Source organism: Salvia splendens, chromosome 6 (assembly GCF_004379255.2).
Source record: "Salvia splendens isolate huo1 chromosome 6, SspV2, whole genome shotgun sequence".
Lineage (NCBI taxonomy): Eukaryota > Viridiplantae > Streptophyta > Magnoliopsida > Lamiales > Lamiaceae > Salvia > Salvia splendens.
Window position 1 is genome coordinate 3,451,993 of NC_056037.1, and position 13,966 is coordinate 3,465,958.

Sequence of the window (13,966 nt, forward strand, 5' to 3'; positions counted from 1 at the left end):
CATTTAAACTTGAAACCTTGAATATCTTTCAAGAAAACAACGTATCAAAACATCATTCTTAACATCAATTTAAGGTTATGGATGGATTTGTGAGAAACATAATGCACTACTTTGCTTATTCATTTCACAATTAGAGGTAAAATTAGTATGTATCCTATTTTCCATCTATTCATGAAATTAGCACTACTTGAGTTTGCTGATCAAACATAGTACGTAGTAGGAGTATAATTAATGGCAACAGTGTTGAAGTTTGATTCTGGAGTTTCTTATTAAATACTACTCACTACTAATAAAACAATTAATATTTTCACAATAATCTTGAAATATTATGTTTACATGATTGGTAGCTTATTAGTGAGTACATAGAATAACAATATAGTAGTAACCTGCATCAGTAGACAATTATGTGAAACGGTAAATTGCAGCTTCTTGCTCCATCAATGGCGAGTAGGTGTGATTATAACTGTAAGAAGTGTCGACCACAAATGGCTGATTCCAAAAACTCTCCAGAAATCCATCATTGAAATCCATTCCGGTACGGCTATCGCAGTTTTCTCCTATAACAACCTCCTCCTCAACTTCTTCTGCACCACCAGATTGTGAAGATGAAGCACAGTCTTCCGAGTCACACGTCACAGCCATTGGATTCGGAGAATTCAACCTCTCCGAAGATTCCAGAATCAGCTTACCAGATGTCTGAAGATCCTCCGAAGATTCTAGATTCTTGCAGGGAGTTAATTGAGATGGAGATGGAGCCTTTTTGCTGTGTTTCTTGAAATGTGTGTGGCAGTAATTTTTTATCTCATTGTCTGTTCTTCCCGGAATCTTTGCCGCCATCGCCGACCACCTGCATTACAAAATCATTAAATAAAACATCATGTAATAAAGGAACATTACATTCGTAAAACCAAAGAGGGTGAAACCCTAGAATCGATTCAATTAGCCGGCTGTTCGCGACCATTATAACAAAATCATCTTAAGACACAAACAATAATTCACTGCATCCTTGCTCTTCTGGATGTTTTTCATTTGCGTCCCTTTAATTTTAGTAGATGGTCTAATTAGAAACACAAAGTAACGATGATTCACGGTCGAACCGGGCAGTCGGATCCGATTTTTAAACACTGCCACACACCAACCGAAATGCATACTTGTTGCCGAGCTGACGGTGTAGTTTAGCGATAAGGATTTCTTCTTCCTGGGTGAAACGACCTCGTTTAAGACCTGGTTTAAGGTAGTTGACCCATCGCAGTCTGCAACTCTTGCCACATCTAGCTAGACCTGCAATAAATCTATATGATCAGAAATGAATCTCACACAACACAGCACTAGTAGGAGTAGTAATTAATGGGTTCTATGATTTATTACCTGCAAACTTAGGCAGCAATCTCCAGTTCCAGTGGCCATATCTGAGAACATAAGATTTTAGCTTGTTGTCTTCTTCTTCACTCCAAGCTCCTTTCTTCACTCCATTTTTGTCAACGCTCGATTTCCTCATTTTCTTCCCTTTATTGGAGTATCTCTTATTCAAGATGCAATTATATAGTATATACATAAAATCTCACTCTTCTAATGATCACATATTCACACACGTATATAAAGACTCAAATACGACAGTGATATAGAGACACCTAGAGAAACACACAGAGATATTTATGAATAGTGACAAAAGTGTGTGAACTTATAAGGAGCAAAAGACAAGAAAATTATAGATTTGCCGTACACTATATTATGTTGCATTGTGGTTCATGCGCCTAAAAACTACATGAAAAATAACAAAGAAGCTTCTCTTTTCAAATTCATTGAAATTGTCAACACGTATATAATTCGCCGAAAATAATTATGAAGGGGGAATCTATGTAGTATGTCTTATTTTTCTGTTTAAGTCGGTAGTATATGTAGTTTAATTATTTGTTTTAAATACAAATTCGGATGCATGTGTTCATTTATTAATTGGGAGAATGTTTGTTTGAAAATTTATATTTTTAGCCTTTTCGTGATACACTACAGTAAATTCATTGAAAATATCATAAGTTGTATCATGACACCTTAAACTAATTAAATACTATTTACTAAAATCAAGCCCCCTTAGTTTGAAATATGGTGTTTACAATAATTTATCGTAGTGCATAGATAATGTGCTAAATTTAGATATTACTCGGTTATCACTTATCATGCTACTGCGTTGTGTGTAGATTATGTGCTACATTTAGATATTACTACTATTTAGGGTATAATAAATTGCTAACTTTATCTTTATTTACTAAATACAATTAATTTAAAACTATAAGATTATTAGAAATCTATGTTTAGGGGTATGATAAATTGCTAACTTTATCTTTATTTGCTAATTACAATTAATTTAAAACTATAAGATTATTATAAATTTAATAATTTATAAATTGCCACATCTAATTTTGGTTTATTATTATTTAAATTTATAAGGATAAGAAAACTATCAAAATTAGAGTTTTGAATCAAATTGTCAATGTAGTGTACTAAATATATCAATACGATTCCTTGAATATGTTAACATAATTTAACATTAACATTGTATATGCATTATGTTGACATATTATGATAGTTATGTTGACATTCACCTGATACTCGAAAAATATGAAAATTCAAGATTTTTTTTCAAATTTTGACATCGGAATATATGCAATTAAGATCTCGTTAAAATCCTTATAAAATTATCTTCAATTTGATATATATTGTGTAAAAAAATAATTTAAATTGAAATATTTATAATTATTTAAAATTTTGAGATATTTTTAAAAAGTTAGTTATAACTAACTTTTGCAATTGACGTCAATACCCTTAATTGATATTTTTTGTACATTGATATTTGTGGTTGAATGATCTTGCACCTTGATTTATTAATTCAATATCTATTATTTATTTGTACTTAATAATTTAAAAATTAGTTAGCAATATAACAAACCTCTTAGTACTTATTAGTACTAGATATTACTACAAGACCCACTTTGCTTCCTCAGCTGGATGGACACTCCTTTTGTCAAGCAAGTTTGATAAAAAAAAAAAAGCTTTGGAAGTTCCTGTTCCCATGTGATAACGTCCATATGGTGGATTAGTAACAAAGTTATTTTTGAGAAGATTACACGAAATTGGGAGATTGAAAAGAGACTTTTATTGTGGAGATAGATTCATGGATTAAAGAGAGGTGTCCAGATTTTCTTTTCGTACCAGGACAAATGTTTGTGGAGTTGATCAAGATTAGAAGATGGACAAATTATAACAGACATAAGACCAAGGGTGCCGTCAACGACCTTTGACGAGGTTATCTTTTCTTGCCTTCGGTTTATTGTCTAGTGTTCTTATTCTTTGTTTTTCTTGCTTTGTGTTTTGTTGTTTGTCCTTTGTGTTTGCTTGCTTTGTGTTTTGTTGCTTGTGATGTGTGCTTTTGATGGGGTTGTGTGCCTTTTTTTTGGTGAGCTTGGTTGTTGGATTGTATTATTTGTGTAGTAGTTTTGTTGGACTTTTGTTCACCATTCTTTTATTTGTGCATTTAATTTATTAAAACAAAACTAATTAAGTAGTAGAACTATTATTCACCCATTTATCAAGCGTTTGCAATAATTGACTTCAAGAATCCAATGCAATTTTCCCCCTTTTTTAACACCTCTTCATATAATTTACTCTCCAAAATTCTTATATTAAAAAATAACTATGATCTATCATTTTCATTCACTATTTTTATGTTCATTATGAGTCCTTTTTCTCTACTAATCAAATAATATTAATTTCATGTTTTATTAAAATTGGCGACTATCTCCAAGCCGAAAGGGGATCGGTGTGGATAATCAATTGTTGCGTGTGAGTGATTGTTATGAATGAAAGTGATTATTAAAATGAATGAAAATTGAATATTTGTTATGAATTAAAATGATATTATATTTTTATTAATAAAAGTAACCTTTGGTGTTTAAAAATGATGAATTTGAATATTTTAATAAATCAAAGTTATTGTTTTTTTCAAACAAAGTATTCGCTAATTACTCTATATCGAAGTCAATTGTTAACAGTTAACAATGCTAAAAAATGTGGCACACAATAAAGAGTGGGAAACACAAGTCATCAATATGACTCAACAATATGTTTTTATGGCTGTTATTAATTAATTGACTATTGAACAAAAACTGTATGTTTCTATGGCTGTTAGTATTACTTAATTGACTATTGAACAATATCTGCATCTGAGAGTTGCATCAGAAGAGTACGATAAACTAGGGGTGAAGACTCAATTTTCTATTTGATTTGCCCAATTACAATTTTATTCTTTCTAGTTTGAAAAAGTGTTCTGCCTCTTCATAATTTATAAGCAGGGGCACACTATGTTCAATAAGTGAAATTCTGTAAAAAAATCAAAACAAATCTCAGCCATTAGAGCATTTATATCGGTGCTCTTAGCTAAGAACAGGGCCGTGCCATCGGCAAGAGCACAACGGCGAACAGGGGTCTCGCCGTGCCGAAGAGCACGCATACATGGCGCATTCTGATTGGGCTCATTTTTATTCCGTTATTTTTTTTAAAATCATAAAAAATCGAAAATAATCTGGAAAAAAGTAAAAAAAATATTTTTGGATTCCCAAAAATATAGTTGTTTTTTTCAATTTTTTTAATTTTTTTATAAAATACTTTTATCCCAAAATCATCTATAAATACACACATTCATCATTCATTCTTTACATCAAATTATCTCTCATTCATAGTTCAATTTTTTTTATTATGAATTTAATTATGTAATTTTTAATTTTTAGGATTTAGTTATGTAATTTTTAATTTTTTAGTAATTTGTAATAGTATTTCGGGTATTTTAATGCATTTTAATATTGTGAAAATATTTTTAATAATTGAAGTATTGAAATTGAATAATAGAATGGTGGAACCCTTGAGCATGCTCTTGCGGAAGAGCATGAATGTGGGTGTTGTGCTCTTGCGAAAGAGCATAGAGTAAAAATTGAATAAAAGTGGGTCCGGGTCCACATCCAAGCAAGGGCATGGATGTGGATGCTCTTAGATTCTTAGATTCGATGGTTGTGATAAGTTACATTATTATATTAAAATGCTACATTATTTTACTAAAATAGTACATTATTAGACTAATAATCTACATTATTAGATGTCACATGACATTAATCTGACCGTTAGATCACAAGATTCAATGAACTACAATTATTTTGATTTTGAACACTATTTAACTTATGAATCTGAATACATCCTTTTTTTAAGCGATCAAATAAAATAGCTTCTGTACTCTTTTCTTTATTTATTCTTCAATTAACAAATTCATGCGTTGAGATTTAGAATGATGATAAGTGGTTCATATATAAATAACTCTGGGGAAGTATAGCTGTGGCCTCATGTGGTTATTAATCTTTGAAAGCACAATTTATATGATTTCAAATTGCAGTAATTAATCCAATTATTAGAAGTAAAAGTTAATTGTCAAAATTATATGATGAAAAAGACAAATTTAAGTACCACGCCTATTTTGGATAGTTATTTTTAAATCCATGTACTAATTAGCTACTCAAAATATAAGAAAACTAGCTTAATTATAAGAAAACAGAAAATTACATCAAAATCCAAAGTCAGAATGTCAAATTATGCTTCTCTTGATTTTCCAACATATATACAGTAATTCTTAACTTCCATGTGATGCATTATTTGGTAAAATACTAATTAAACTCTTAATTTGTTTGTGTATTCACACATTTTAATAAGCCATCAAATTTTCAAGTCAAGCATGTGACTAAAATATTTAGCCCCACACGAAACACGTTCCACATACCATTTGCGAAAATATGCATTATTTGGTAAAATACTAATTAAACTCTTTTTTTTTATGATACTAACGTTTTAAGTTATGAATTCACATATATGCATTATATTATGCACTGGAGTATATTTTATTAATGATAGTTGCATTGGATACCATCCACACAAAATACCAAAAATCCTAAGATGTTATGTGAATGAAAAGAAGTTTTATTAGTATCGTTAGATTCATTATGTTTATCCGTCACTGAAGTGAAAAGGATGAATATTGATTTTTTATAGTATATAAAAAAGATGGGAAAAAATTGGAGAATTTAAAGGGATAATTTTTTCTTGCCCTAAGAATGACCTTTAATTCAAAGTCCAACTACACCATTTTTTTAATTCAAAATATGATAATTATTTTGAACAAATATGGATGTTTAATTAAGAACCTATTTACATACATATAGACATTTTTGCTTGAATGTGAATTAATTATCAATATTGCTTATTTAGTGCCCCCGCATAAATATACGATCAATATATTCCTTGATCTTTTACTACACTATTTGAGATCAAGTATGGTTTTGCATTATGTTGAAAGGCTACACAAAAAAAATACTAACGTCACATGTCTCAATATCGTCGTTGTACACATTAATATTTATATACGTGTGAGGCCAGAGAGATGTCTTTTTCTAGTGTTTTTGTCACAATATATGCTATCACAATGATAATATCTCCAATGGATTCAACTGGGCACAGGAGAATTGCAAAACAAATTGGAAAATAGATTTCCTATATGTACAAAATCAAATTCTTATTTTCATACTACTATTCGGCTAAATTCCAGCCCTGGATGAATCATTTAATTAATTTTGACGAGTCTTACACAAGTCAACTAGTAAGAACGGACACAATATAAAAAGGATAATTGCGGCTAGATATTTTCTTTTATCATACTATGACTATCACATATAAATCTACCAAACTTTCGTTTTCTACCCAAAAACTCTCAACGAAGATTTGCCGATTTAATAAAATGTCCCGCTACATATGTTGATGTTTGGAAAATGAACGTCATCATATGATATAATGTTGTTTAACACCAAAAAACGCTCATTTGTCCGCAAAAACTTGGTAAGTTTTATTATTTTTGGTACGCACACAAATAGAAGACACATTTTCTTTAATAAGTTGACATCATACTCCGTTAACTCATTAGACTCACATTCTAACATCATTATTTAGTCTAAATGGCAGTTGTACGAACTATACTAGACCCATAACTTTACACCGAAATTGTATATTTAAAGTCACATATATTTTTTAAGTCTCAAATAAAGTACTCGAATCAAAAATTGTATGTCGAAAATAGAGTAATAACAAGCACAGACACAAAAATGACATGGGCACATATATTAACTGTATCAAACAAAAGATCAGGGAAAGAAAACACCACCAATATTTCCTACTTCATCAGTTGGAATGAAACACTTGCAAATACTTGGAAAAGTGAACAAACGTAGACTTGGGAGAGAGGATAAAGAACAATTAAACAAGAATCATAAAACAACCAAAGGATGGTAAAAAAAGCTCCAAACGACAACAAAACTAAAAAAATTTATGGATTTAACTATAATCCTCCATTATAACAACTAAGCAGGACAAGATTTTGACTGCAAAACAAAATAAGAAATTCCATGTTTTAAAGCCAAAAAATCTTGAACACGAAACATATTCTCTGCGACACTTTATTTAGGTTTTCAAAAGTGTTGTAAGTATGTATTTAGTATTTTCTTTAAGTATAAACCTGAAAACTAGACAAATAATGTGGGTTTGTAGATTTATGACATTGGAAAATTAAAGTACTAGTACTTGGTAATTATTTTCGTTTGTTAAAAAATAGTAGGAATACTATTACTATGAAACAATTTACTCCCTCCGTCCACGAAAAATATGACACATTGTGAATGTCACGAGTTTAAATTCAGTAAAGTAAGAGAAAAGTAGTGTTAGTGGAATAATGTCACGAGTTTTAATTTAGTAAAGTAAGAGAGAAGTAATGTTAGTGGAATGTAAGGTTAAAAGTAAGAGAAAAGTTGTTGAAAACTTTGTTTTTTTAAATGTGTTCTATTTTTCGTGAACAACAAAAAATGACAAATGTGCTATATTTTTCGTGGACGAATGTGCCCTTGGCCCAAAATCCTAAATATTAGGCCCAATATCTCAGGCCCAAAATCACTACTAAACCCTAAAATCCTCCCTTTAAATTACACACAAACCCATTTTCACAGACCATAGCTGAAAATGTCGAAGCGGGGTGAGTTCAGATCTGTTTTTCTTCATTCTCCTAGTCCAATTACAAAATTTCCATAGAAACTTGCTTAACTTTGCTTGAAATCGTTGTTTCAGGACGTGGAGGATCGGCCGGAAACAAGTTCCGGATGTCGCTGGGTCTGCCGGTGGCGGCGACGGTCAACTGCGCTGACAACACCGGAGCCAAGAATCTCTACATAATTTCCGTCAAAGGTATCAAGGGAAGGCTGAACAGGTTGCCGTCGGCTTGCGTGGGAGATATGGTGATGGCCACTGTGAAGAAAGGGAAGCCTGATTTGAGGAAAAAGGTCATGCCTGCCGTCATCGTGAGGCAGAGGAAGCCTTGGAGGCGAAAGGACGGCGTGTTCATGTATTTTGAAGGTGAGACTTTCCTCCAATTTTGCTGTTAGTGAGTGTAACTTTTAAATTAGGGTTTATTGCTTTAACCACCCTTTTGTGATATTATACCTGAATTTTGATTTGATAGCGCTGGTTTTTTAATTTGTTTTAATTGAATTACTATTTGCTTTTGACCTCATGCGTTAGATTATCATTGTTCTACTTGCCAATTCATGAACCAGTAGGATCTTCAATCTCTTTTTGAATCCAGACCAGTCATGTATCCATCTTTGTTAAATGGTGCTGATACCGTTACGTGTCTGGAAAATGAAATGAATCCTTCGTTACAGGTGTGATTATGCTCAAAGCTTCCACCTGCTCCATTAGGAACCTACATTTTACAGTAATTATTGCTACTTAGTTTGGATTTTGAAATTGATTTGACTTGTGATCTGAATAAAATTTAATCTGGATTTCTTTTTTCAACTGCCATTTTGTGGTGTTATCTGTAAATTTTGAATGGTATTTGAAATTGGTATTTTAATCACTGCTTGATGTTAAGGTAAAAGCAATTTTCGAGTTCATGCGTTGATTATGCTTTATAGTCTCTTTTTGAATATCGCCATTTGTTCATTCTGTGTGTCTTCACCAGACCTTAGTCATGTATCCATCTTTGTTAAATGGCGCTCATACCGTTACGTGCCTGGAAAATTAAACGAATCCTTCGTTACAGGTGTGATTATGCTCAAAGCTTCCACCTGCTCCATTAGGAACCTACATTTTACAGTACTTATTGCTACTTAGTTTGAATTTGAGATTAATTTGATTTGTGATCTGAATAAAATTTAATTTGGATTTCTTTCCTCAACTGCCATTTTGTGGTATTATCTGTAAATTTTGACTGGTATTTGGAATTCGTTTTTTAATCATTGCTTGATGTTAAGGTCAAAATAATTTTCGAGTTCATGTGTTTGATTAGGCTTTACAGTCTTTTTTAATATCACCATTTGTTCATTCTGTATGTCTTCACCAGACCTTAGTCATGTATCCATCTTTGTTAAATGGTGCTGATACCGTTACGTGTCTGGAAAACTAAGTGTTTCCTTCGTTACAGGTGTGATTATGCTCTAAGCTAACACCTGCTCCATTAGGAACCTACATTTTGCATTACTTATTGCTACTTAGTTTTGGTTAATCTTAATATGGTATCTTGGTGCAAGTAATAAGGTTTCTTGATATGGTGTTTTTTACATCTAGTGTTGGGGATTTTTGAGGAATGATTTGTATGGAATTGTTATGTGATGCTCATCTTCATGTTATTATGTTTGCAGATAATGCTGGTGTTATTGTAAACCCAAAGGGAGAAATGAAAGGTAAATCTTGCACTTGATATAAGTTCAAATTTCAATACATATTGGTGTCTCTGTTATAAAGAAGTGGTTTTGAAGAGTTATTTGGTATTGATACCTTGCTTCATGGGGTGCAGGGTCTGCTATTACTGGTCCAATTGGAAAGGAATGTGCCGATTTGTGGCCAAGGATTGCTAGTGCTGCAAACGCTATTGTTTAAGCAACCCACCAACTGATGTTTTTTAATTGAGGATTTGTTTTGAATATGAGATATTTTCTTAATGCATTTTGTATTAGATTTTGATTCGTGGCCTTTCCATGGTTTAAACTTACAGCACTTACTGTTAATAGTGTAATTCTCCTTTGCCCATCTTAAATATTTTTGTTTTTAATTTGTAAGGTAATAAAATAGGAAAGATAAAAGAAAGAAGAAAAGAGTTAAACTTACAGCACTTACTGTTAATAGTACACATCTCCTTTTCCCATCTTAAATATTTTTGTTTTTAATTAAGGTAATAAAATAGGAAAAATAATTAGAGTAAAGTAGGTGATGAAATAAAGTAAGAGTGATTTGGATGTTAAGTTTTTTATTAAAAAATGATTTGATTTAGTAGATTCAATTTAGTTGGGATGGATGAGTACATGATATAACTTATATAAGAAACGTAAACCTTTTTTATGAACAGCTATGAATTTCGACTAAATACAAAATTATAATGTTAAGAGGGGGCATCGTATTACTAGATCATTGGTTTTCTTAATTTTAATTTTTAATATTTTAGCTTTATTTTACAGAGGAAAGATTCTCTAAATTTTGTTGTTGTATTGTGAATTCGGAGATTTTGGATTAGGATTTGAGTTTCGCAAATAAAGAGTAGATTCCATTTTCTTTGAGCAGCTAAAGAGTAAATTCTTCTCTATTTAGGTTTTAGTCTTTTACCCTTGTAAATTCTTCTTTCAGTTCGTTTTGAAATCCTTATATAGCAGCTTAGATTTTTTTTTTTGAAAACAAATTAGAACACTCAGAACCAAAATCTCGGACGTATATATGAATCTATAATTATTCCATTCGAACTTTCATGTCATCTTACATTGTCATTAGTAGTTCTTAGTTCACTCTAAAAGCTCCATACATAACATAACTAGTCTCCGACATAAGCACGACAAGGATTTGTGAGCCACTAGTTGATCTTGGTTTGGGGCTGCATTTGCATCTTGGCGCAGTACTCGAACAAACTGCCATCGTAGCAGCGCCTAATGGCCTCTTTCGACAGCAAGCCATCTTGATCACTAGCTAGAAAGTAGAGAGCTCCCCACTCCACCTTATTTGCAATCCTGCATAGCATATCATAACATAAGTAGAAAGAAGAATCAAAAGTAAAATGTGGGTATGCAAAGCTTATAATCATCACCCCATACCATCCAAAAAAGTCGAATACTTCTCTGTTGCCTTCGGTCATGTCCCACAACTCTCTAAGTGTAAGCTTATCTGGGGATGTTCTACCATATTTGCTAAACATGTTCTCAAAATTCACCGGGGAGTATCTGGATCGTGCATGACCAGTTATTTTTCGTCCGGCAAGAATTACAAACACATCAAGACATGATTAGTTGCATACCTTCCTTCCCTATCATAAGTTTCAGAGGCACTTCCATGCTTGGCCTTGTGTATATTAGATATGTATATAGGGAATAGAAGAGAAGGAAACCATCCCTGTATGAATACGTGAAGCTATATTATTCTCATCAGTTACGTATGCAGTGATTGTCATAATTAATATACTACTCTTTGAGACTACAATAAGAGCTCTAACATCTTTGAAATAAAAGCTCAAAGGTTTCAAATGCATCCAGCAACAAATCAAGGGCTGATAAGTTTTCATTGGGACTAAAAACACTATAAATGAAGTATAACTCAATATCTACCATTTCTACAGCCACTCATATGGTTTGCATAGCAACCTAACACAATTACTTACTGGGAGTGTAGGATAACTCAAGCCCAAATTGATGAAAAGGGCCAGGAAAAGTGATACAACAATATTGAACCCGAGTTTCCGGAGTCCTGCATACATTGAATGGAGTGGTTAGGAACCATAACACATGTGTTGAAAAGAGAGTAGTGGTGTGGATATAGTCGTTAAAATAGTAGCAACATATCCAAAGCAAACCAACAAGTTGATCCTATCACTAAGTTTGAGCTACAGTAACCTCATCATAAGGGAAGAAAATTACCTGCAAAGGTTTCCCATGGATATATGATACCGTTATCGTCTAGATCAAAGAAAGCACAATGCTGCTGCAGGACACTCATACCACGATGATTATGCCCCGGAGTTCCATCAGGGTGATCCATATCTGGAGCCACTAATCCTCTTACCATATCTGAAACTCCATTTACAATGTCTATTAGCAATTTCACAAATACTAGTATGTTTTTCATAACAAAATTAGAAGAGTTGCAGGTCTAAATTAAGTTACTCAATTATTAACCAACTCTTCATCAAAACCAAAAACAGAAAACCACAAGCATATTTGGGGGAAAATCACATAGCTCATTCAGCACATACAAAATCGAAAATTCAATAATTAACATACACATATAACATATAACTGAACTCACAGGGCTTAGGGATTGAAGTTTCGAGGTCGGTACGCACGGGCCGATCGATGGTCACCGGCGCAAGCGGCGCCACCGGCGACAGTTCCGGATTTCTTTCCACTGGATTAGCTTCAAAGCCTGCCATCACTCTCCTTCAAACAACTTGTACAAATATGTAGGCAATATCCAAAAACGAACTTATTCATTCAATGAAGCTTCTTTCAGCAATATAAATTGCTGCGGAAGCGATGAAACGGTGGCCAGGTGGCACCATAATAGCCTATATGGCGTGGCGGAATGCATGCGTAACACGCCGATTTTGAAGCAAATAAACAATTCTTGGAGAATTTCAGTTCTAAATTGGATATTGAGTAGCCGTTAATTTGTGGGATAAATATAAATTTTCTCATTAATTAATTAATGTAGAAATTAATTAAGCCATATAACATCGATAGACTTGAATTGAATCAATTAATGTAGATATACACTAGATTTGATATTTTATTTATAAGTACATGCTTTTGTTAAGCCTAGGTTTATAAACCCAAACTCCGATTTGCACCTGACTCGAATATAGGCAATCCGCATCCCATCTGTTAACTGTTTCATCACCTCACCATTCATAGACCCCACTATACTTTTCACCTCATCTCTTAGGCCATCCACAACGATGTTCCTATACCGTTCCTATACCGTTCCTTAAACCACTATTTGAGGGCCCCACTGTACTTTTTTACTCCATTCCTTAACTAAGGAACGGAACCTGCAACCCTCCGTTCCTTAACCGTTCCTTAAATTACTATTCATTCAATTTCATTTTTTTTATTTCCAACCCAATTCAATTTAAATAAACACACTTTATTAAAAAACAAACACACTTTATTAAAAAACACACAACATTAAAAAAAATTACAACTTAAACTTAAAAAAATAAAAAGCACACAATTAAAATCCTAAAAAAATAAAAAGCACACAATAAAAATCCTAAAAAAATAAAAGTACACAATTTTAATAATTTCATCCGCCAAAATTTGCTCAAATGTGCTCAATTAGATCATGTTGGAGTTGGGTGTGGGCACTAGAGTCGCGTGTCCTTGCACGAATAGATAACCGTTCTTGTATAGACGGATGCGCTCCACTTCGAGGCGGACTACTTGCGGTTGAGCTTCCGGGGGATTCGTCGTCGAACCAATTTCCCGCCTCGGGTCCTTCGTCTTGGACAATCATGTTGTGCAAGATTATGCACGTATACATGATGTCGACCATGTTTTCCATGAACCACGTACGAGCAGGGGCTTTGATGATGTTGAAGCGCGCTTGGAGAACCCCGAACGCCCTCTCCACATCCTTGCGAGCAGCCTCCTGCTTCTGCGCAAAAAGAGCCTGCTTTGGGTTCGCAGACCCACTGCACGTCTTCACGAAGGTAGGCCACTTCGGGTAGATGCCATCGGCGAGATAGTACCCCATTTTATAAAGCCGGTTGTTGGCGACGAAGTTGATGGCCGGCGCTTTACCATCCAAAAATTCGGTCAAGAGGTCGGACTGGTGGAGCACGTTTACGTCGTTGTTCGAC

At 33.2% G+C, this 13,966-nt stretch overlaps 3 protein-coding genes across 4 annotated transcripts; 1 reads left to right on the plus strand and 2 right to left on the minus strand.

The window, feature by feature from the left end:
* Positions 1-287: 287 nt before the first annotated feature.
* LOC121806206 (transcription factor MYB8-like) lies at positions 288-1,565 on the minus strand. 2 transcript variants are annotated; one of them, XM_042206164.1, is made up of 3 exons: positions 1,369-1,565; positions 1,152-1,281; positions 288-847 (listed from the first exon to the last, which is right to left on the minus strand). In XM_042206164.1, the coding sequence occupies exons 1-3, from the start codon at positions 1,553-1,555 to the stop codon at positions 403-405; spliced, it is 762 nt and encodes a 253-aa protein (XP_042062098.1). In that variant the 5' UTR covers positions 1,556-1,565; the 3' UTR covers positions 288-402. The 2 variants fall into 2 exon arrangements, 1 of the variants encoding a protein (XP_042062098.1); XR_006051650.1 differs by having other exon boundaries at positions 709-847; positions 1,098-1,281.
* Positions 1,566-8,050: 6,485 nt separating this feature from the next.
* On the plus strand, positions 8,051-10,168 carry LOC121806208 (60S ribosomal protein L23). Its single transcript, XM_042206167.1, has 4 exons — positions 8,051-8,107; positions 8,200-8,484; positions 9,774-9,815; positions 9,929-10,168. The coding sequence occupies exons 1-4, from the start codon at positions 8,095-8,097 to the stop codon at positions 10,009-10,011; spliced, it is 423 nt and encodes a 140-aa protein (XP_042062101.1). The 5' UTR covers positions 8,051-8,094; the 3' UTR covers positions 10,012-10,168.
* A 668-nt stretch (positions 10,169-10,836) lies between these two features.
* Positions 10,837-12,678, minus strand: LOC121806207 (peroxygenase-like). Its single transcript, XM_042206166.1, has 6 exons — positions 12,415-12,678; positions 12,027-12,176; positions 11,771-11,856; positions 11,411-11,505; positions 11,211-11,336; positions 10,837-11,126 (listed from the first exon to the last, which is right to left on the minus strand). Exons 1-6 carry the CDS (start codon positions 12,536-12,538, stop codon positions 10,973-10,975), a joined length of 735 nt encoding a protein of 244 aa, XP_042062100.1. The 5' UTR covers positions 12,539-12,678; the 3' UTR covers positions 10,837-10,972.
* Between the last annotated feature and the right edge of the window lie 1,288 nt (positions 12,679-13,966).

Bases quoted from the DNA above. Each gene is read 5' to 3' on its own strand.
- LOC121806206 (XM_042206164.1), bottom strand. From the start codon at position 1,555: ATGTATATACTATATAATTGCATCTTGAATAAGAGATACTCCAATAAA. The intron at 1,282-1,368 runs GTAATAAATCAT...GATTTATTGCAG, and splicing joins ATTGCTGCCTAAGTTTGCAG to GTCTAGCTAGATGTGGCAAG. The intron at 848-1,151 runs GTATGCATTTCG...TTTGTAATGCAG, and splicing joins CACCGTCAGCTCGGCAACAA to GTGGTCGGCGATGGCGGCAA.
- LOC121806208 (XM_042206167.1), top strand. The intron at 8,485-9,773 runs GTGAGACTTTCC...TTATGTTTGCAG, and splicing joins CGTGTTCATGTATTTTGAAG to ATAATGCTGGTGTTATTGTA. The intron at 9,816-9,928 runs GTAAATCTTGCA...CATGGGGTGCAG, and splicing joins CCCAAAGGGAGAAATGAAAG to GGTCTGCTATTACTGGTCCA.
- LOC121806207 (XM_042206166.1), bottom strand. From the start codon at position 12,538: ATGGCAGGCTTTGAAGCTAATCCAGTGGAAAGAAATCCGGAACTGTCG. The intron at 11,506-11,770 runs GTAAGTAATTGT...GTATTCATACAG, and splicing joins TGAGTTATCCTACACTCCCA to GGATGGTTTCCTTCTCTTCT. The intron at 11,337-11,410 runs GTATGCAACTAA...TGCACGATCCAG, and splicing joins ACTTATGATAGGGAAGGAAG to ATACTCCCCGGTGAATTTTG.